Genomic DNA, 24,897 nt, shown 5'->3' on the forward strand with positions numbered 1-24,897 from the left:
AAAGCAGACAGAACCGGCCTGTTGGGCAAGCGAAGACGCATGCCCAAAAGGCTTCCGCCTTGACCTCGTGAAGAGCTTAATTAAAGGCCTCTGATTTGCAGGCTCTGAGGGTTTTCTTATTCCTAATATATTCTGGGATGAGTTTGGGATCATTTATTTTAGTTTGGTTAATTTGTATTGTTTTCTTCACATCATTCTTATATGGTCAGTGGTTTATTGTCATCAGATTACAATTTCTTTTTTGTCCAACTTGATTTTCGTGAATGAAGTGGAAGTTTACAAAAATTACACATTAACCATATATTAAAAGTTATATTAATGTCCACCAATCTTGATATTCGAGAGTTGAGATTTTATCTTGCCAATCATAGATGGGCAGGACTTATTACTTTTTCAGTATTTTTTAAAAAAAATTTAAATTCATCTTAATCTATTTTATACATTTAAACACATTTCATAAATTAAATCTAATAATTCATTACTTACTTTTCCTCTCTGATCTGATCTTAACGATTAAAACTGTACAAAAGTATAAGTTATTATTTTTTAGAAATAAATACTGCGCGCATTAAGTTTTTTGATGACAAAAAATTCAAAATATATATCTTATATATATACATAAACTCAGGGAAAACTCGTGTGTATCTAGCTAGCTAGCTATGGGACCCATTGGTACGTCCTACGATCATAAGTCATTGTTGAGCATACGATTCTGTACACGTGTCAAAGTCTTCGTAGGATGGAATATTTTTATGGTCGTTATTGATGTGTAAGATGCTATAAATCACAGTCAGGTATGTCAGAAATTCCATGTTTGAATGTGGGTTTAATTCCTAGGTTAGCCTTTAGCCCTGCCATGGATAAGAATGCGATTCTAGGTAAGGTAGCTTAGCTAAAAAGTGCATGCAACACATGATCATGATGTACTACTACATCTGATGCTTTTTTGAAAAAAAGCTAGTTCAAAATGAAGCCCCAGACCTAATAATTAATTAGCTGATGAAGTTAGGTAGAATTGCAATCAGCCCTAATGCATGTTTGTTTACTGATAATCTACTCTATTAGCTTATAATTAACAACACGATTAATTGTATTGGGCAGATCAATGATGGACATGATCTATATACGTGCCTAGCATGCAGCTTGTTCGCTCAATGGTTTGCATGGACACAACAAATCCAAGTAAAAAATGGCGCCTCACCCTCTTCTTTAATTCCCAAATCTGGCTCTGGTTAATTGGAGGAAGTTGAATATTGATCCTGGTTCCTCGCTCGAAGGTAATCATGATCAGTGCATGCACGATATATATATATATATATATATAATATTTCGGAAGGATATATATGTATTACGTACGAACAAATTAACGGAAAAGATATATCTGGGACGAAGACTACCAGCTTCCAGTGGTCTTGGATGCGTGAACAAATTTCCAAAGAAAAAAGAAAAACAAAATAAGAGAAGAAGTACTCATTGCATGCTCTTAGATGACAGTAGGAGTACTGCGCGCATGTATAAGGTATCCGTTTCGCACTATTAGGTTCGGTTAATGATCAATCCGAATGTTTTTTTCATTAACATTATATGTATGATGCAGGCCACTTATCCAGAAGATGGTTCAATATATATATATATATATGAACTAACTAGCTAGCTTTTATTATAACTAGAAGTCTGCATGCAGGATGGAACATGCAGAAATAGCTAGCAGCTTTTTGGAAGTGCAGCAGGGATCTTCAAATTATAAAGTACTGAAATTGATAATATAATCAAGTCTGCGATCGAAATGGTAATATTTTAGATGGCTAGTTAAAACTCTAGCCCGGCCGGCCTTATATATTGTTCCGGTGGTATGATCCGTAGGTACGCAGGTAGCATTTTGTATGAAGTTTAATGATAGCAGGCTAATTACCATCATGATCTCCATATATATTCTTGATCTGCATCCTCCCATCAGGGTACGCATTACAAACTATAAAAAAATTGTTTATTTATTATCAATTATTTTAAATTTATCGTAATGATTATCATTTATGATTGAAATCATGATTAGATTCCCGTCAGAAGTATATAATTCATTATAAATGTTCATTTTTCTTATAGTGACGACTTTCCCTCAGGCTTTGGTTTGTTGGCTATGTGCCTAATTATTTAATCTACATATATATTTTTCTTCTCATGAAATGAGATTATCTTATTTATCCAAAAAAGAAAAAGAAAAAAGAAAAAGAAACGAATATAATCTTAGAGATCCACGTTATATATATCTAACATCATCAACAGCATTCATGCATGGTTAATTCAGTGTATTGAAGTCGACTTTCATGAATGACGTTCAGATAATATTCATGATCACAGAACTATTTCCAATCATAATCTATCACTACTGATCTCCACATGTGTCGTCTAGTCTAGCTAGCTAGGTCATGATATTGAAGTTGATAACACTCATACCTACCAAACAAAAGGCAAAAAATAAAAACTTGTGCTATATATTTATGTCAACTTGAAGTGATCCATTGGTTAGCTAGACATCATGCATATTCCAAGAAACGTCATACAATGGCACTTTAAGTGAGGCTTATCAAAATCTAATATATATTCAGCCAATCTAGATCAGCTTTATGCAAAGTGAGTCCCATATAAAAATGTCTTTCTATGCTTCATTATAGTCAGACAACCACTCATATAGAAGCATGCACCAAGGGCTCCCATACAACAAACGCTCGAGTAGTACTTGAAAGTGCTTTCGATCCCTGCCAAATTAGGGGTACTAGGAGTTCGGATGAATGGCTTTGGTCGATCTCGATCGTAGAATTGTTTCAATATTCTTAGGTCGTACCATATGCGGTTGGTACTCGGGATTGCAATACTTCAAGATCGAGCATTTTTCAATTTTCATACATGATCAAAGATTAATTAATTGTATCAAAGAGTGATTAATTGCTATTAATATAAATATCGATTAAAGTTTTCAAACTAATTATAATTAGAAAACAAAATAGATCAGTAGCTTTACAAAAGGATGATGAGTCTAATCAAGCATCCATTCAAGGATGGAACACCTAAGTTGATCATAGGAAGTCATGGTACTACTGTAAATTAAGAATGAGATTCCCCATAAATTGTTCTGGATGGTCCCTTAAGCGTATCTGGTGGATTGTAGCAGATTTGACACCAACGTCTTCACTTTCGTAGGGTGATGTGTTACATTAAATATTAGTGCGCTTTATCTCAACTTTGATCAGATAGTATTGATTTGGCCGTTCAGTACCAGGCGATCCAAGTCTGGAAAGCCGGAAATTAAATGAAGACATCATGTCACATGAGAGAAGTTGGAGTCTTTAGGTGTCCGGCAATTAGGTCGCTTAGAGCATGATTAATAAAGTTCAATTTTAGCCGTAGAATAGCTAAGGTGCAAAATAAAATATAATAATAGACTCAATGAATTAACAGTAATTTTAGTTTCAAATTATATCACTAGTCAAATTTATTGAGCCAAAGAGGTTGGTCAAATATTATTTTTAGACTAAAATATTATCTTCACGCTGCTTGCTTCTCTCCGCGCAAGTAGAATAAAACCCAAGCACTGAAACAAAACACACGCACTAAAGGCCATCGACTCCCACCATCGCAACCACACGGAATGCCAACGATTCCCAGTCGCAACCACACATATTGCCATTGACTCCCACAATCACCACCTAAGCAACACAAACTCCATTTTTCTTTCTCTCTTCTTCTTTTTTTTTCTGGGATGCCAATAACTTAATTTTTGGATTCTTCTAGCCAAACTTGATTTCTGGATTATAGGAGATTGCTATCTTTCCTAGCGAATGACCTTCCAAGCTCTTAACTTTTTCCAAATCCTGGGTTCTGCCTCCATAAAATCAAATATCATTCGATCCAAACTTAGCTCGAAACGGCATAGGACTTAATTGTTCTCTTGAGTTAGACGAAAAGGCATACTGATTTTTTTTTTTTCTGGGATTATAGGAACTTGATTTCTGTATTTTTCTTTAATTTTAACATTTTAATAGAATAGTGAAAGATTTGTTGAGTTTATTTTATATTGTTGAAAAGTGGTTAGCTAAATTTGTAAAAATGAATTTCTTAATCAAAATTTAGTCAAACTTTGTTGAATCCACTATTAGTGCTCTTAAATGATGAAAATTATAAGGGACACGTAAACCTCGATAAGCAAGCAATAGTAGTACTGTACGTAGGTATCGATCTCAATCGTGTACGTACGTCTGAGTGTACGTCTCCACATACGTACGTAATATTGCATATTGGTGTCTCAAACATGCATGCGCAGATCATGATTGAGTACTAATATTATATATGTCACGAGGCATATATTTATATATATATTTTTTCGAAATAAGAACTAATAGTTGGATGATGAGCTAAATCCGAATGAGCTTTGCACTGACTTGAACTTTTCTTTCTACATTAATTGAATATATATACCCCGAGCTTAGTGGTCATGATGATCAATTCATACCCAAGCACACGCACACACGTACACCAAAAAAGATGAATACATCGAATATTTACTGCATGCATGTAGGTGGATATCCATTAAAGCCAATACTGTAATGATCCAAAAAAAAGGCAAATACTAAAATCAAGATAGATGCATGGGGCGGAACTTTGTTGGTGGCCATTTTCTCTTGCAAAAGATTAGGACGATGCATGCGTCGGCCTGTTATTAATAATGTGATCAAAGATTTGGTATAACGTACGTACCTGTGCTAAGTTTTCATGTGTTTAATTAAGAAATTAAGGTTAAAAAGGATAATATAGATTGAGATGAGTACTAAGAAATATTGCAAATTAACATAATGAAATAATATATCGATCCCAGTCTATATATATATAATCAAGTGTGTTAACATTGTGTTTCGCAAGCATTTGGCCCAAGTTCCGACAACTCAAATCTTTAGAAACGAGCTTGCAAAAAATCACAACGAAGAAGGCGACTAAGGAAGGGCAGCCTTGGGGTTAGGGAGTTTTTGATGCCAAAATTAATAAAAATTATTATAAGTTTGTAAATAAGTGAAATAGTCTAGGGATTAAAGAGCTTTTCTCATACATGAGGCTTGCTATTTATACCATAGGTCTGGGGAGGTGCAAATCATGCTTGTCTCCACGAAATTCGTGCCCCTCCTACTATTCCTATTATTAGAATCTTTTAATGCGGTGTGGTTCTGCAACGGTACCATCAATATGTCATGTAGCTCGGTAGTGGAGCTATTAATGCGGCGTGGTTTTCAGGCTGTGCTTTCATCTCTTGTGGGCCGTTGATGTTTTCATGCCAGTGGATCGAGGGTCTTCCGCATTTCTCACTGTGTTCCACACAAGTTCCCAGGTTCAGAATGTGGCCGAACGATGTCAAACCAATTTCTCCTGTCAATCATTTGTCTCTGTTTCCTGATTGAGTTAATGTTGTGTTTCACACGCCTTTGAGCCAAGTTTTGAGTAGGGTCATATTGACCTTTAGGTCGGGTATTGGGTCGAGGCCCAATGGGCCTTGTGAAGTGGGAAAAATTCCCTTACAAAGTGTATAGTACTCCTAACATATTTTAGTTATGTAAGGAACTGCATACTAAGAGTTAACTGGACAATAATGTGTATACAATTTACTTAGACATTAAAGATCAATATGTTTATATCATGGGTATGCATTATCTTTTTTTATTATTATTATTATTTGGCAGTATCGGGGTGTCCGGGAATAGTGTCCCGACTAATTCTAGGAGTGCAAAGACTCTCGGCAATTGGGAGCTTCCCTCAAGTGCACATCAAACAATAATTCAAGGAAAAAAACCCTCTAGTCCGATAACCCCTAGGAATTGTTTGTACATAAGAGGATTCAAACCTTAGATATGGAGGGAGCATACCACCATGACAGACATTTTTACCACTTGAACCAACTCCTAGGAATTTGGTCTTGCGCGCATTGTCTACTGAGCCACCCGATAAATTCTTTTAATTTTGTCTACGATCTATATCTGATTGTTGATCAAAAGCGGACCTTATAGTATTAAAATCACTTGCTAAAAGTAGATTATAAAAGAAGAAAAATATTCTATTGAACAATATATATATATAGAATATTTTCTTCTTTAATCAGTAATATGTTTGGTCCCTTAATCTGATCCCTTTATATCATGTGAAAGAGAAAGAAGAATAATTGACTGGGACTTTGCAAATAAACAAAAAAGTGTGGCGACAACTTACAAGCACAATGAAAGAATTTCTGTGCGTCCTGATCTGAATTCTTCTTCTTCTTCTTCTTTTTAACTATCCATTATGTCCTTCGATTTATTTTGATAAGTTCCAGTACATTAAAAAAAAAAAACTAATAGGCTTGGTACATATGCACAGCCAAGGTGCGGGCGTCACATGATTAGGAATATTTCTTCATTAATCAGGCTGCTAGAAATTTCATTAAAATTCGAGCAACCTAATTAATTATATATAGGGGACTCCATTAATAAGCTGATATATAGGTAATTTTTTACTATTGCAAAGGTCGTATTATACCCTGATCTCGTGAGAACCAACAACAAACTTATTATAAGGTTATCAAGAAAATAATGCAAGATCACCAGCAGTTATGATCATCTAGCGTTTAAATATTTTATAAGAAGATCACAAGATCGATCCAAAATCTCGAAGGCCCGAAAATTACGCAAGGAATTAACTTTTTTCCCTAATTTTGGGAGGGAATTAAGATAGACAGAGAGAGAAGATGGCCGCACAAAGTACTTCTTCTCATGGAGTTCATGGAACGTGGTGGGTAGTAGCCTGGCTAGTTAGCAGGCCGTACGTTTTAGGGCGAAGATCATAAATTAGTGCTTTAATTTTCACCTGATCACAGTACTTCATATGTGTACATATACATGTATTATATGTAGGTACACGCGTAGTAGTATATATTGAAACTAGAAGTCATCATATACGTAATTATTTTGTTTTTGCTTTTGATTAGTCTCTTCCTTTGTATAACGGTTTTCTTCCGTTATAAGTGAGGTAGATTAATAAAATATGGAGGTGCCATCCTCCCTTACAAAAAAAAAAAAAAAGTACGTAATTATTAAGTGAAAAGTCATTTAAACATTATATAGCCAGATTATAATAAAATGATCAACATTATAGTCCACATCATAAGTGAAAAGTGTAATTATTACGACGTTGTTTTAAAAAAATAAGATTATTATATAGACCCATATATAATGTTTAATTGTTGTATATTAAGTGGTTCGTACGTTGATGATCTTCCTGATCTATTCGTAGAAAAATCTGAGGATCAAGAGATTGTAAGTTCTAATTCGATCCATGCATGGGTACTGCGTTACTCGATCGATCCCTTAATTTGTAGCAAAAAGTGGGAGTTGAGGTCGTGATCAATTGTATTTCCCTATGAGGTGTTGTTGGTATTTTTTAAAATAATTATTAGGATTTATGAGATTTATTGCTTGAACGTTTTTAAGCTTGCATTTATTCTCTTGATTTGCCAGTAGCCGAACATTTTGGTTTAACGTTGATTTCTAATTAATTTATTGCCGTTAATTTTTTTTTTTAATTCTTGTAAAACACTGGCTAAACCGACTTCATGGCTTTATACGTTTTTCAACGTTTCCATTGACGTTTTTAACGTTTAAACTTTTTTCTCTTAAATCCTTTATGTAGGTCGGTTTATTTTTACGTTTTAAGTTGGTAATGAATGCTTTTTGTGCCGTTTGTCGTCTACCTTCCTTTTAAATTGAAATGAGATTGGCATCCGGTGGATTTTTCTAGATAAAAGAGAGGTGTTCTTTTGAGTTAATCATGAGCTTTGGGATCAACCACTTGTGCAGAGTAGACTTGAGTCATATGACGATTAGTTGGGCTGTTATATCTTGGAGGAGTCAAGTTAAGAAGATTTCTGCTGCACCAGTTAATTTGAGACTTTGTACACCACAGAGGGCTTAAATCTCCTTAAATAGAGCGATATTTCCGTAGCTCAGTCCAAACTGATTTTGTCTTAATTTTAATTTCATTGTAATTTTTATTATATTATTGTGTATTTGACCAACAGGTGTTAATGAAGAAGAAGAAATTTATGTACTCAATTCAGGAAAGTCGACATATATGACAATATCCCATTGTTGAAAAATAAACTAAGGAAATCTACATGAATTGATTAGCGTACGGTTCAATATAATTCGATGCATGGTGATGTTAATATATAATGAATTCATAGATGTATGATTAATTGATCATGAAATTAGATACCATTTTTTTGAAAAATGGATGTAGCTAGCTACTACTCTAAATTATTATATGCCCCCTCAAACCCAATCTGAAAAACTTTGGAACGAGTACTTGAAGGTTTAAAACGGAAATTGAATTCTTTTACACTAGTACTTGATCATCTTTAATTTAGGTCAAAATAGAATTGGAATTATGTTCAATGGAAAATGATAGTATGACTCCTAAATATACCGACTCACATTTTTTTTTATTTTTTTAATGATTAAGGAAGTGACTATTAGTAAATTTATATATATTTTTATTTTTTGATCTTAATAGTTAAAGATGTTTAAAAAATACTTAAATAAAAAGAAAAGAAAAACCAAAAAACTCATTTACACTAATGTGCATATTTGGGGTGCAAATTTGGTGTATGCACCCTAGCATTATCCATTGTTCAATGGACTCTGAATTTTTTTAGGCCAAAATATATAGGAATATTGTAATAAATTTCTTGATATCTTGTTAAGGGAAAAATTAGTGGTCAAATCTAGAATTTGATCAAATCGAATCTAATTATTATTAGATAATTACAACTAATTAAGTACTAATTCTTTTATATCATGTATATGCATGTACTTCTTTCTACGAATTGAAAACTCGGGACTAATTATATTATTAACTCTTATTTGTATTTAAAGATCGATCTCTTTTATTTATGTAATGCATATATATATATATATATATATGTGTATGTATGTTAATTGGTATAATATATATGCTTGGTATTGAATTCTTTTTTCTTTTCCACTTTTTTAGTTTCCACCACAGACGCATATGTGCCTATTACGTACTATTAGTTCTACTTTGCTATATATATTTAGAAAAGAAAAGGAACATGTCACGAAACTCATTCAAAGATTATCTATTCATCTCACTATTTATTTCAACAACAATATTGGATGATCAGCTTCCACTCATCCTCGCTCAAAGCAATTAAGAATACTTTGAAAGCTTTCCCAAATTCCACATCAGGTGCCATAGGCCGATTGCCTAACTGACTACACAATTAAAAGAGGTTGCCACGTGGGACGACACTCATCCATATCTAGCGTTTCTAATTTCATAAATAGGCATGCGGCTTCGCTTGTGTTTCATCAGCCTGCAGTTATACCTGGAAGCTCTCTATATAATAATTTGGCGATTTGTACTTCCATTAATATCCGTATATATGGATTTTGTGTCAAAGATGACAGTTGATCTCCGCAATACTCTACTGGCTCTTACTGTTCTTCTGGCTGTAAAGCCTGTTGTTTGTGACCATAGTCGACGTTTGGAATTATGGGACAGTGGGAAGAAAGGGACATCAGGAGGGAATGGGGATCTTGTGACTGACTTGCCTGGACAACCTAATGTAGCTTTCAGGCATTATGCTGGCTACGTTACGGTAAATGAAGCACATGGAAGGGCACTCTTTTACTGGTTCTATGAGGCCTCGACTCGGGCTGATGAAAAACCATTGGTGCTGTGGCTCAATGGCGGTAAGCATATTATATAGTACATGAAATATATATATATATATATATATCATCTTAGTCCATCAAAAATGTGTGCTGGTACCTTCATGATCGATCGATCCGGCTCTCAACGATGGTTACCAGCTAGCTCTAGACCTAATTGTGGGAAGATCGAGCCGATTAATGATTTGTAGGGAGAAAAACTTTGAAGTTTGAATTCATGATATATATATATTATATATATATATATGTAGGGTTTCATGATCGATAGATATGTATAGATATAAAACTTACTTTAGTCGTCATCCTGCTAATTAAGGCCATCCATTGTGCAGAACCAATCTTTTGACCGAATCAAACATATATAGCTATATATAATATCTACTATAATATTTTTAGGCGTGTATATGCATGCAAGGAAGAAAGCGCAGGTACTTTTTTCTTCGAATTTTAATGTTGCGTATACGTCTTTAGCTAGCTAGACAGTCCCCCACCCTCCATTTAAAAAAAAAAAAGAGAGAGAGATGCAAATTGTAATATTTATAAGTGCGAGTCTTTTTTTTTTTTGTACGTATGTGTTTATGAATTTATGCGTGTTCTGCTGATGAGGTGACATTATAAACGGTTTTACGTACCTTTCAGGTCCAGGGTGCTCTTCTGTGGGATATGGAGCAACGCAAGAAATTGGTCCCTTTATAGTGGACACCCATGGGAATGGACTGAAACATAATCCCTACTCATGGAATACAAGTATGAGATCAGATCAACATGAGTATATATATTCTCAATATATACTTAATTTTTTTTTCTGAATAATTAATTAATTATATATGTCATGACACAATTAATTAATTATTAATTCTAATCCTCAAATATATAGATACTTATAAATTCTTTGCTAGCACTATGAACGGCCACTATGTATATAGTATTTTTTTTTTTAATCAAGGGAGGCCGGAGACTTTAGCTAGGGAGTACCTAATTAATATTTTCTTAATTAGATAGATAGCTTCTTAATTAATGTCTGATATTGATGATATTGCAGAAGCCAACATGTTGTTCCTGGAATCTCCGATTGGTGTCGGCTTTTCATACTCAAATACAACTAGTGATTACAATAATCTGGGAGACGATTTTACTGGTAATGGTTCAATTTTTATTTATTTTTGCTAATTAATAAAGCTTTATTTTAATCTTAATTATGCGGTAAGCTTGTATTCTTTACTTCCATTTCTGAATTCTATGATCTTAACGTACGTGATCTTTGTCATTTTCCTGTTCTAATTACTCGTATTACAAGCTAATTCTGATCGATCCCATGCATCTTGGTTGCTATCAAATAATATGGGGAATTTATTACAGCAAAAGATGCTTATATTTTCCTCAACAATTGGTTCCTCAAATTCCCATCATATAGAAAGCGAACCTTTTACATTGCAGGGGAAAGCTATGCAGGTATTGCATTTTTTACCAAATGATTTGCAGCTCAGGCATTTGAACTGAATTCCTATAAATCATATACTGATCAGACTCGATCGATCCCCACATGCTCAACAGGAAAATATGTTCCAGAGCTTGCTGAGCTCATATATGACATGAACAAGGATCCCAATTCCCTTCAAATAGATCTCCAGGGTATTTTGGTATGATCCTTAAAAATTAAGTTCAGAATTATACACATTCCAAACCCATGCATGCATATTTAAACTTAGGGACGCGTATTTCTTATTTTTGAGAAATATACATGGTACTAACTTAATTAGTAATCTTTCTCAAACTGCATGCAGTTGGGTAATCCCGAAACATCTGATGCTGAGGACTGGAGAGGCTTAGTGGATTATGCTTGGAGCCATGCTGTGATATCAGATGAGACTCATAAAATAATCAGAGAAAGCTGTGATTTCGAGGGCAATGATACATGGAGCAACAATAATTGTACGGAAGGCGTTGATGAAGTACTCAAACAGTACAAGGAGATTGATATCTATAGCATCTACACTTCAGTCTGCATTGGCAATTCAGCTGGTTCAGATGACAGATCATTGCCACTTATGATACTGATGAAGCGCACATCTAAGACTAAGATGGTGAGCAGTACTTTTTATGATTTTTAAGGGTATATTAATTACCGTTTCAACTCTGCACAGAGACGACATTCGAATTCTGTCATGACCAGACTCTCAAATAATATTAGAAGCTATTTACTCTAGGCATCTAGCTATTTACTCTAGGAAATCGATATATTTTTACGGGAGGGATTTTTTATGGGTCAGATACCAAGAATCATGGGTGGTTATGACCCATGCCTTGATGAATATGCAAAAGCATTCTACAACAGACCAGATGTTCAGAAGGCTCTACATGTTAGCGATGGCCACCAGCTCAAGAACTGGAGCATCTGCAAGTAATAATTTCCCCCCTCTATTTTTCGTTGATAGCTATGATCAGTACTCTAACATTCTACCACTGAACCTAAAATTTTGGATGTAGTATGAAGATATTTGAGGAGTGGTCAGATTCAAAGCCATCTGTTCTCCCTATATACAAGAAGCTTATTACTGCAGGACTTAGAATATGGGTGTACAGGTAAATGTTCCCTAGCTACCTAATTATATATAAAATTTCCTCATTATATAATTGGGACACGCACACACACATTAAATAAATCTTTAATCATGGTGTTTCTTTGTGGGTGTCTCAGTGGAGACACGGATGGAAGAGTTCCTGTACTGTCTACCAGATACAGCCTAAGTTCACTGGGACTGCCCATTACTAAGGCATGGAGGCCCTGGTACCACCAAAAAGAGGTAATGATTACGAAGATCCAGATCATGACGCGCGGCAAAAGTCAATATTGCAGAATCCAAATGATCTTTGGTTTAGTTAATCCTGATATTGACAATATACAATCAAATCCTTTCTTTAATTGATTGATAGTAATCTTAATATATGGATAATCATGTTTGATGGATAATCATGTTTGATATATATATATATATATACACACACACACACACATGCACTTGCATATATAAAATACTGCTTAAAAAGTTTTCTCCACTAGATAATATATTGCGTGTCTTTCGTCTCAAATATGATGGAAATAGCTAGCCTCGCAATTAGTAGATTTCTATTAATTATTATGTGCTCTAACTTTCACTAAGCGAGGAGTAGCCTTTGGTTCAGGTGAGTGGTTGGTTTCAGGAATACGAGGGGCTTATGTTTGCTACATTTAGAGGGGCTGGCCATGCAGTGCCTTGCTTCAAACCAAGCAACTCACTGGCGTTCTTCTCAGCTTTTCTCCTTGGGGAAGCTCCACCTTCTGCTCGTTAAAGATTGCGTATTCTGTTTGTAGCACTACTCCAAAAGATTTTGTTCTTAGTATATTATATATATGTAATAGAAATTAGAGAACAAAATATGCCCGATGTTGCCCAGTAGTGTGCTTACATATATATCATGATCTTTTAATTCCTTTGTGCTGGGTGCGCGATAAATTTGTCCTATATATGTCCAAGAACGAAAATTGCTGGGCACCAAAGACATGGCTTCTTTAAGTAATTAGTCTTTAATTAAAAAGAAACACATTTCCTGGAATAATTTCCCTATTAAAGTTGAATTGCTTTCTTTTCCCAAACAGAGAATAGGATTTCATTAGTATTATTTCTATCTTCTATGGCACGCAGGAAATTAAATACAAATACAGACAGGGATTGGTACTTCATGATCAGTTGGTAAATTAACCTGTGACACGTCTAACCATCGTCCTAAGCATGCATGTATCCTAATTAAGACGCATTATATATAAAGGACGCGTGATTTTACTGTTGGCATCGGCAAGATCAAGGTGAGAAAATATAATTTTTCTTGATAAGAGAGCAATCGATTATGATGAGTACTTTTTTTTTACTTGCGCAAAATTGGTGCCAAAGTTTTGAGTTCCGTTTCAGTAACTATTTCGGTTAAGGTACTAAAACGGAATATTTCGATATTGGTACATTTCGATACATCATTTCAAGATAGACATTATATAAATAAAAAAATATATATATATATAATAACTGTATTCCAAATAAAATCAATACAAATCTTAAAAGCATACATACCTGATAAACTTAATAATACTTCTCAATAGTCAATACAAGTCGTAAACACACATATTTATAAAAGTCAATAAAATATCATAAGTTTTCGATCCAACTGTTAAAAGAAATAATCATTCATCTTCATCAATAAGACAATACGGATCAACATTCGAAATGTTACTCAAAATATGATTAAACCCAAATTGATATGGAGTATCTAGGTCCAGATTCTACGTTGATTGCATTGAAATACTATCTTAAGAAGATGAATCTGTACAAATATGGAAGGAAAAACTTAATATCTTCCTTGAAATACTTCCTCAATCCAAGTCTTCTCCATTAATAAGCTCTAATTCATCACCTACCCATTCCTCCATCAAGTTAATGTTCTCATGGTTGATTGAATCCAGAACATCTCTTCCCATTTTTATGTTTCTGGCAAAATAAAAGTCACATGTAAGAGAAAATGTTACATATTTTTCAATAGTAAAAAACATTATTTTTGAAAAATTTTACATCTCACACAGTTTCAAGTTATAACGAACAAATATTAGATCATTCAAATGTTTGTGCTCTAATCTATTCCTCTTCATCAAATGAATAAACTCAAATGTGCTTCAATTTCTTTCACAGTCAATTGCATTACAACATTGACTTAGTATGCGAATTGCAAACTTTTGAAAAGTTGGAACCTCATTTTCAAAATTAGTCCACCATGCAACTATAGCAAAAGTGCAATTATAAATTATTACTTAAACTAAATAAAAGAATTAAAATATAGATTCACACTATTTAACAAAGGATATTGAGGTTACTTGACTAATTTTTTCACGCTGACGAATTGCTAAACATTGTCCAAAATCACCGTTTGCATTACTACACAATTCAAGTTGTTGAATAATCTCGTCTTGTTTATCAAGATCAAGTTCTAACTTTATAATGCAATTCATAAACCCTCTTTATGAAACATCATTTTTATTTTTAAAGTAAAGGTTAAAGTAAATTTGAGGGTTAAGAAAACAGCTTGTCTCATGTAATGAACTATGAAGCTGCTTATCCTACCTAGCATCAATGATCCTGATGAAGAGCATATATGCAGTAACTTTGTTCTCCAATTTTGCTTTTATATTCTCTTTGGCTTTGTCTATTGCATCATACAAGTATTTCATTGCAGGCTTATGTTCCCCATCGACAAGTCATAGTACTCGAACCAAAGACTCACTGATTTTTACAATAAACTGACATTGACCCCAAAACTGTCTATCTTCTAGAACAATCTCGGCTATCTCCTTCCCTATGTTGCTTTTAGAATAACTTGATACAATGCACTTCTCACAAGCAAACATTTATCTAAGCTCTTTCTTAAACAAAAGTAAGCATTGGATACTTAAAAAATCTGTTGCAAACCTTGTGACTGCAAGGCGACATAAATCATGACATTTGGTAAAGTCTTTTCTCATCAAAGCCTAAACTCAAGCATGATTATAAATGAATTTCGTTATCTTCCTTGCCTTCTTTATAGTTTCAACAAAAATAGGAAAATGGCTAGGATCACAAAAATTCTCTAACACCAAATCTAGAAAATGAGTTGCACAAGGAGACCAAAAGAAAGAGTTATACTTCTACTGTAACTTTTTTCCTGCAGCCTTATAGCTTGCATCATTATCTGTTATGAACTGCACAATATTCTCAACCCCAACTTCTTGAACAACTTCATAAAAAATGTTAAATAATGTTTCAGGATCTTTTCTTAGGCTCAATGTATCATTTTCATCTTCAAAAATATTATACCTTTTGGACAATAAACTAAAAAGTTAATTAATTGTTGCTGCCTCTGGTTTGCCCAACCATATGTCATTAGTGAACAACCATTCTCCCCCAACATGTTTTAATATCTAATAGATAATTATGAACCTTAGTCACATAATTCTTCAACAGATTTCTTCTCAACTCATGTAAAGAAGGACCCTTGAATCCTGACCCAATGGCAGCTATGACATCTATAGTTGGTTGATAAAATTTGGATTGAGATGCATTGAAAGGTAAATTAGCATCATACCACCAATTTGCTGTAGCCATCTTTGCTTTGTCAATCATCTCATTTAAACATATAGCACTCTCAATGAAGGTTGAGACCCGGAGTTGTTCTTGGAGTGAAAAATCTATTAAATGTCTTCATTAACTTTCCACCTACTTTTTCCTTCCCTTTTGAACCATAAATGTGTCCCTCATCATCATCATCAACATTAACAATAACATCAACATCATCATATGATAAATCTACAGGGCTTTCAATCTCTAAGTTTATTTTTCTTTTCTTCTCTTTGTTTTTTTTTTTTCATTTCATTGACCAACTCTTTTATTTGCCATTTTATATCATCAGAGACATTTTTACATGCTTCTACATCACCTGAAATCCCACCAAGATGATACTTCAACCTTGTGACTCCACCACCTTTAATTGTTTTGGTACAATAGACACATTGAGCACCATTTCTTGCCCCTGGTACCACGCGTGCATGGGTGCATGCTGGATCCTCTTATCTAGCAGGGACAAGTGTCTTAGATGTAGCACTATTTGATTGACAACTGGACATTTACATACTCCTACATAATGATAAAAAAAAAAAAAAAAGGGATCAAGTCAAGAACCAATAATGAATATATCTTTTATCTTTTCTTTGTTTAAAACTTTAAGCATGCTAAGTTTCCGAAATTGACTTTTGATATTATTGATTTTCCTGGATTATGAGTATTCAGGCAAGTCATAATCAAATACCATAAAAAATATGAGTATATGTTTCCTAACACCAATTAATTTTAACGACGAGGCAACATTTCAAGCGTCTAAAATTCTAAATCGATCAAGGGTGCATTAAAAAGTATTTAGATAGCTCCTAGTGGAGTTCAGAGTAATCAATTGTGAGGACCACCATGGTATTATCCTTTTAGTAATTGTTTGATCCACTTTCCATAGGATTCCTTTAAAGTATTTGATGGGGTTGTAGAATTATAAAATATATACCTATACGGGTTTTGGAATGGAATCGTTGCATAGAGAACAAAGCAACAGAAGCTGTGACGTGATGGAGTTGCGACTTGCAACGTTGTGGAGGTGGCTTTATCGGAGTGTGGACAATGGAGATCGATGAATGGTTTTCAATTTTTTCTTGCTGATACTCGAATGAATTCGTAAAGGGAAGGAGGAGAATCAGAAAAGAAATAGAGAAAAACGAGAAAATGTAGCTAAATTACGAATATACCATGAGATTCAACATATTTACAAAAAAATTATCATATATACAATTTCGGACCGAAACCTTCAATCCGACCGAAATGTTCTAAAACGAGCCGAAACCACCGAAGTTTAAACCGGTAAGAAATATATAGCTACACAGTTTTGATTACTATTCCAGAACGAAGAATTCCGGCCATTTAAGCCAGAATGGAACGATTTTTAAAACTTTGGTTGGTGCACCTGCAAATCGCAATTGTTATGTTTTTTTTTTCTCTTTCACACTCACATTATCATATGTGCTAGCTGATGATGGCTGTACATGATCCATATTTGTACTTTGAAAATGAGAATTCTAGATATATACATCTAGTCAAGCTTGAGAATATCAATATATAGCTCTATCACGAAATTGAAGTAGGAGTTCTTTTATTCGCTAATTTCTATACAAAAATTACAAAAAAACTCGCAACATACTTCTACTGATTAGGAAACTTTGTCGAAATAGGAAGCGGCCAAATCAAATGAAAAAGTTCCCGATGATGCATGCAATACATCGAATCTGCACTGATTAAAATTCAATTTGAAAATTTCTATTGAAGGATTCACTTCATCTATCCAGCCATGGTTTCCATCAGAAATCTTTTCCATGACACAGTTCAAATTAAAAAAGAGGCAAAACGTGATTCCATATCTCAACTTATTTTGTACATTTAAATATATAACTTAACATATAATTTGCATTCAAACATATTTATCAATGAAATCTATAAAATATTACTATTTACAGATTAACTTAGATAATCTGATATCAATACCAGAGCATCCAAACGCAGCCTTAATCCCTCCATGACAGATCATAGGTCGATTTGCATCTCTCAAATGCCGTATTAACTCATCACAAATAATTAATTTGTATTTTGTAAATGATTTGTTTACCTTATCAACTGGTCCCAAGCAAGCGCCGCATATATGGTTTTAGACAACAGTGACCACGGAGCCGTTCCCATCTCACCAGTGACGCCATTACGTCCGGCGAGGGCCCAACCAGAAGCTTGGATATGGGTCCAAGCCTTAAAACCGATGCATGTCGGCGGCCAATGAAGAGTCAAGACCTTGTACTTGAGCCGCAGCCACCCAGCTAGACTTTGTGTGTAAGCGGCCTTATCTGAGAGCTCATGTTCATTCCGGCATATATATTGCATGTGGATTCCGTGGGGACAAGATAAGATAAGGCTGATAAAAGTCAGATGTACATTTAATTTGGATTTATAATGTGAGTTTTTTGGTTTTTTTCAAAGGTTTCCACATTTTTAACCTATTCTAATAAACCTGTACAAATCATTTTCTAATAAAATTTGGTCATATGTCTATATTAGATAATACAAAATACAAAAATAATTTTAGAAAAGAAAAATAATTATCTGGATGGACGACGTACGTTATTTTAAAATTAAACTTGGAGCTAGGCGTTGATCTGGTCTATATTGAAATTAAATGGGACAGCCTGGTGCTCAGACCGGCCTCAACTTAATTAAAATTAATATTGTGCTCCGAAGTTAAATTAGTACTTATAATTTTTAACATATATATTTTTTTTCTAAGCAATTTTTAACATATATATTTTTTTTCTAAGCAATTTTTAACATATTTTACCCTACTTTAATAGGACTGCTTTTTCGATCCATGCATCCATGTATTTATTTTTCTTTTGTTACGTTTTTTTATAATTAAGTTGACACTTAGTAATTTTGAGGATTAAGCTGCAGGCCGTTGGCCGTTGGCTCAAATTGTTTTTTTTTTAAAAGGAGAACGGCACCTCTATAACTTTATTAAAAATCTTCACTTATGACATGAGAAGAAAAATCCAAAACAAATGAAACACTGAACATTCTAAAAAACATCAAAACAAAACACAAAAGCATTCTATACGCAATTTATAGCCTAATACAAATTAGTTCCCACTATATTATTCCAACATATTTTCACATCATGCCAACATGATTACACAATCTAGTAATTTTCGGAGCTAAATACAGCAAATACATCATGATTTCGGGAACCGACTTAATTAAGTGAAGCAAAATCTAACTCTTGAAGCAAGCTGCCAAGAGACCTGTTGTGTTGTAAAACTTCTCATCATCCAATGCTTGGAGCTGGGACGGTTAAAGTACTGAGAGTTGATTTTCAGCTTTGCGCTCGTTGCTCCAGAATAAAGATCAGGTACCGGCTTCAGTGGCTTCAGATCAGGCTTCAAAGGCTGCTTTTCTTTTCCAACTTCCACAGGAATATAGATTGCTTTATTAATGTCCTGAAGCATTTCTATATTGTTGGAGTCGAATCGATTGGCAGAGTTGTAGAACATCTGAAATACTTTCAAACAAGATAGGTGGAGATACTTGCATGGTTTTGAAAAATCACTAAATCCATCCATAAGAACTTGTTTGAGAAACTCTTTCTTCTTTTGCTCAAGTATGTCTCTCACATAAGCGATTGACTCCTCAATGTCTGCCTCCGGGTTTTCTGTTAGGTAGACTGAAACGAAGTTCGCTTTCCCTTCCTCTATTTCCTTCTGTCATCGGTGCAGTACTTGTTATTAGGGTTTAAAAGCTAATTCTTAATTTGGATTAATTGGTGGAATTGAAGAAAATTTACTAGGAAAAAAATATTAAGTTACCTGGTAACTCTGTGTGTCGTTCAACAAACGAGCGATTATCATGAGTAGTTTTGTAATGTTCTCATATTGGGGTGGCCTGAGTTTGGAATTTGGCAAACTTGGGTCCAAGAAGCATGAAGCTGAAAGAACTTGGGTGTGTGTGGCTATCGAAGTCATGCCAGTTTCAAGGTACTCATCCATTGAGGGTATGTATCCAGTTTTACTCCACATCGATTCGGTAAACCATGATAAAAACGTTTCATACCACTTCATGCAACATCCAAAAAGGAAAACAAAGTTAGAAGACCATGAAATTATTTCATCACAATTCAATTAAAGTGTTATACTTATATTCTCAAGTTGGTGTGTAGAACGCACAATTCACATCATTTAAATGGTAAGATTTAAATTTTAAAATTTATCTTTCAAATCAAATATGCGATATAATCACTTTACTAGAGGTGCTCTGCACACAGACTTGGAATATAATTTTTCTTCGATAGATAAGAAAAAAAAAAAAATAACTTGGTGACAATAAAATTGATAACGGCTTAAAATATTGTTGGCTTACTATATCTTCGAGATTGTGCTTTATGTCACATCCTTCCTGTTGCATGTATTTTGCTGCAATCTCAGTTACAAGATTATCAAGAACATCAAAGATAATCTTGCAAGGGCCACTCAAGCCCTCTGAATCCCATCTGTTATTCAAATAGAAAGAGAGAATTTATATAAGGCAATTTGGATAAATTATTTTTTTTGAAAAGTTATAGTTCTTTGCTAGACCGTTATATATATTATGTCTTAGTATCAACAGTCTACCTTTGAATTGCGTTGGTGAGACCTTTCAACTCAATTAGAGAACCTTCCGTGTCATAGAAATCATCAGCCACTGTAATAACTATTGCACTCTTTGCGACCATCATTCGTATGTTTGAATCATAAGGTAAGGAACTGCTGGCAGCAATAGCAAAGTAACAATACGTAGTTTTCTCTCGACCAAATCCCATATCAGTAAGTCCCCACTCCTTGGACCACCTATCTTGGTCGAAGAAGCAAGACATTAATGCTGGCGAGAAATTGGAAAACTATTTGCATATATATGGGGATTATTAATCCATTGACACTTGCATTTGTAACGCGTTCTAGCTAAAAGAAACAAAGATCAATGATTAGATCTAATTGAAAGCGTATTATACCTTTTCAATTCCTCCAGTTCATTCTGATAGATTGACTGCCTTAATTCGTAGTTTTGCTTTGCAAGACGGACGAGTTCACTATTATGATCAGGGCATGGAAACCTGATTTCATCAAAAGATTTGTTAGTGGATGCGAAGAACTAGTACTAGCTCTGATCAGCAAAAGATCACTCTGATTCCATGCTCTTTCACTCTATATATGCAATTTAGAAAAGTACAATACTGGAGTGCGCACCAAACGTGCACTCTAAATATATGTACGTACACTAGCTAATACAAATTTGATTTTTTTTTCTTTTAAGTATTTTTTTAACATCCTGAATTATTTAAAAAAAATACAAATTTACTAATAATCACTTTATAAAATATATAAATATTGAGCACATTTGATAAACACATTTAAAAATCATATTAACATTTTCTTTTTAGAAAAAAACTTTTACAGGATGTTAGGGACTATATATCAGAAGGGAGCTGCATATATAATACCTTTCGGTTGAAGCAGCTTTAATATTTCCCATCCAGAGAAAATTGGAGTAATTTTCTTCGATCCACATCCTATGTTCCAGGTGATCCAGTCGAGCAAACCAAGGCAGACTTAGCTCATGCTCAATCTATACAAGATGTTAATTTTGCACGCGCGCGGTAAGATCGACAATATTATTTTCACGTCTCATTTTTATCTTCAAAACAAAAGGTACTGGCGCATGCATAATTTTAATAAAAATATTACTTTGCTGTCTTATTTTGGCATTTTATATATATTTTTATATATTTTTAAAATATATTAAAATTATTAAAAAAATATGAATTAAAAAATTGAAAAAAAAATAAAATGTTAAATTTTAGCTACCGGTCAGAGTGGGCTACTAGCCGACTCTAATTTTAATTGAACCTATATTTCAAGGTATTGTCACATCAGAAATGTCATGACTTTCTAGGTATTGTACTCACACACGCGTGCGGCGTGTGTAAATTTCTACATCAAGCAGCAGTATCTTTGACCTTTATGATTACGGACAAAACGAGAAAACAATGCATGGATTATATGTTTGTCGCTAGCGTGTTAAGTTTTTTTTTTTTTTTTTTTTTAAATTTATTTATTTATTTATTTTTATTACTTACGGACAAAACGTAAAAACTTGATCGTTCTTTAAATGATCCAAAATTTTAAAGACTTTTTGATAAAATAATTTTTTTCATTAATTCTATAAAAGAACAATAAGTCAAATGATCAAAAATTTTATAAATATTTTAATAAAACATGACTTAACAGATTTAATGAAAAAAAAAATTAACGAAAAAAATAAAATATTTCTATTCATAATTAAATAGTCACTTATTATAATAAAATAGATATTTAATTAAAATTACAAAAATAACAAATTATACGTAGTGTAGGGAAAATAAATATAATTTTTCTTATTAATTAATAATTAATATTATAGTTTTCACTTTTCAATAAGATCACTGATATTGTCTATAAGTATAGTTTTAGAAAGGCGCAGTACTACTCTACAAAAAAGTGATAAATGATTATGAAAAAGTTTAAGTTTTTAGATTCCAGTTTTTTTAAAAAAAGGAATACCCAGATCATTTTAAGACATTATTTCAAGTTAATAAAAATTACCACTCTCCGCAAGTTTGGCAATGAAAGATGAGTTTGATCTCTAGTTCCCACTGATAAGATTTTCTCAAGTATTTGTTTCGAAAATGATCTGGCTTCCTGAAGATCATCTTCTCCTGAAAACATGAGATCTGTTGCTCTATAGACATTAAGCAGGGCACTTGAAAAGTATTCATGGTTGTTTTCTATTTGGACTCGAATATCTTCATGATTTAAGAACCAGCAAAAGATATCTGCACGTGGAAAGAAAGATGCATATAAATATATATATATATATATATATATATATATAGTTTTAGGGCAGAATTGTATCACGCCAAAGAAAATATAAAGAGGGGCAAATGGTTATAACAGCTTGCAGCCAGATACATACCCGATGATACACTATACCCATGCATCCTCAGGAGACAAAACGCTAGTGAATTTTTTAATAGCTGTGCTGCAACGTCTGAATTGCTCTTCGGCCAAGCTTCTTGATTCAGATAATTCCTGAAAGTTGTGCTCAACAAAATGATAGTCAGATGACCGAATGGAAAACAGAAAAGAAAAAATGTCCTTCATTGAACGATGTACTTTAGCAACAGCTCATATGGATAACTACTGATCTGTATATATGTGTATATATATATATATATATATATATATATATATATATATATCTCTTAAACAAGGAAGAATCTGACGTGCGTCCACGAAAAGACTTATTTAAACAAATAGATGTGTACGTTAATTTGGTTCTTTTTTAATACCTGTAAACTTGTTCCAAGATTTCTTCTATCTCTAGGACAAAATGCTCAGCTATGCCCAACCGTACTAACTGATTAACCATGCAAAGGTTTATGAGGTCTTCATCCATGGGATAGGTCCGAGGAACTGCGATAAAGTCCAACGTACGTACGTTTGATTTAACACAAAAATCTTTATAAAAAAAAAAAAAAAAGAAATGAAACTGATACGGTACGTGAAGCATTCTACGGTTTGTTAAACCTATATAGCTATAAGGATAAAGAAACTTTCTGGTAATGACCTCCGTTATCATATCTTTGTACGAGTGATACTAAGTAAGCCATGCACTCTTTGCTTCCCGTGGCCATAAATGCACTTGCTATGGCGGAGGGGGATTGGAATAATGAGCCATCATTGCTCAGCTGGTTAAGTATAACATCTTTATCAATATCATAAGATGTAGGCAGCGCTTCAAGATATGCCAATAGTGGGGAATTTTGGTGCATATCCACAAGTTCCTCCCTACATAGAAAGCACACAAATTATGGTATTTAGCTTCGCTATCGAGGAAGCCGATCGACCAAACAGTAATATTGAAATGATAATTCAGAATTCGCAAAGAAATTTTTTTTTTTGGGGGGGTTGGGGGGGGTTACTTTTCAAGAATCTGTTGCCGTTTATTGAATAATTCTGAAACAACTCCAATTAAGCTATCTGGGAAGACAAGCTCTTCGCCAACTACTGTATTTGCAAGCTCAACCATGGCGGGGAAAACAATGGCAAACCAACGGCCACAGTATTGCTTGTTCATCTCTCTGATAAGCTTCTCCGTGTTTGCATGGACGAAGGCCAATCCTGCAGGTGTAAGAAGAAGTCCTTACGCCTACCAATGTCAAAAAACACCTACTAATACAACAAGAAAGTGTCATATGCATTTGTGGATATGGGCGATATCGTTCGTGCGTCATGTATCTTCTTGGTTGACATGATAGGAATTAGGTGTAATATGATATATCTGATGACAAATTTAGAAAAAAAGCTCGCTTCATAAAAAAAAAAAAAAAAAAAAAAAAAAAAAAGAAAAGGTAATGAAAGTGACGATGCATGCAACGTCCTAACAAGTAGAGATGGCTAATTTGGAAGCCAAGTGGGGAACGAATGTCCCCGCACATATATTGGCAACATATGTACTAATTCTATTTCATATTCATAAGCAGCATGTACCTTTCTTGATACTTTCGCCCCCAGTATTCCACTTTTTGAGTGCAACTATACAAGCAAGGGTTGAAGGAAGGCAATTAATGGTGGGCATGCCATGGGCATCACACTCTCCCCAAAACCCTTGTTCGTTCTGGTTGTAAAGGACCCAGTCCAAGCAATTCTTGAACATAGGTTGCAGAGGTTGATGTGGATCAGGTATCATGGCTAACCATGCAGTGTCATAAGCGGAAGGAGAAATGAACGAGTAGGGATCACAAGTACTTGAGAACATCTTCTCCTTAATCTTATCGACTTGCGATTGGATTGAAGAGTACTGTGAAAAATCCATGATCGCAAAAGATAATAGCTAAGGATCAAAATGTAACCTTTACTACTATAAAATGCTTA

At 33.9% G+C, this 24,897-nt stretch overlaps 2 protein-coding genes and 1 long non-coding RNA gene across 5 annotated transcripts; 1 reads left to right on the plus strand and 2 right to left on the minus strand.

Annotated features, from left to right (window-relative positions):
- The first annotated feature begins 9,401 nt into the window (after window positions 1-9,401).
- LOC109019721 (serine carboxypeptidase-like 31) lies at window positions 9,402-13,185 on the plus strand. Of its 3 annotated transcripts, none has more exons than XM_019002070.2 (10): window positions 9,402-9,785; window positions 10,404-10,511; window positions 10,807-10,902; window positions 11,124-11,216; window positions 11,319-11,404; window positions 11,549-11,848; window positions 12,035-12,165; window positions 12,252-12,347; window positions 12,463-12,568; window positions 12,936-13,185. In XM_019002070.2, the coding sequence occupies exons 1-10, from the start codon at window positions 9,476-9,478 to the stop codon at window positions 13,092-13,094; spliced, it is 1,485 nt and encodes a 494-aa protein (XP_018857615.2). In that variant the 5' UTR covers window positions 9,402-9,475; the 3' UTR covers window positions 13,095-13,185. The 3 variants fall into 3 exon arrangements, with proteins under 3 accessions (XP_018857615.2, XP_018857616.2, XP_018857619.2); XM_019002071.2 differs by having other exon boundaries at window positions 12,948-13,185; XM_019002074.2 differs by having other exon boundaries at window positions 11,202-11,216.
- Window positions 13,186-13,943: 758 nt separating this feature from the next.
- LOC109019723 lies at window positions 13,944-18,253 on the minus strand. Its single transcript, XR_004801189.1, has 3 exons — window positions 18,021-18,253; window positions 16,257-16,453; window positions 13,944-14,281 (listed from the first exon to the last, which is right to left on the minus strand). It is a non-coding gene; the product is annotated as an uncharacterized LOC109019723 (long non-coding RNA).
- Window positions 18,254-19,031: 778 nt separating this feature from the next.
- On the minus strand, window positions 19,032-24,897 carry LOC108980515 (S-linalool synthase-like). The gene is made up of 12 exons (XM_018951454.2): window positions 24,514-24,897; window positions 23,946-24,144; window positions 23,591-23,811; window positions 23,313-23,436; window positions 22,937-23,052; window positions 22,567-22,796; window positions 21,426-21,550; window positions 20,937-21,038; window positions 20,560-20,775; window positions 20,309-20,438; window positions 19,759-20,004; window positions 19,032-19,653 (listed from the first exon to the last, which is right to left on the minus strand). The coding sequence occupies exons 1-12, from the start codon at window positions 24,836-24,838 to the stop codon at window positions 19,153-19,155; spliced, it is 2,535 nt and encodes an 844-aa protein (XP_018806999.2). The 5' UTR covers window positions 24,839-24,897; the 3' UTR covers window positions 19,032-19,152.

This window comes from Juglans regia, chromosome 3 (assembly GCF_001411555.2).
Source record: "Juglans regia cultivar Chandler chromosome 3, Walnut 2.0, whole genome shotgun sequence".
NCBI classification, from domain to species: domain Eukaryota; kingdom Viridiplantae; phylum Streptophyta; class Magnoliopsida; order Fagales; family Juglandaceae; genus Juglans; species Juglans regia.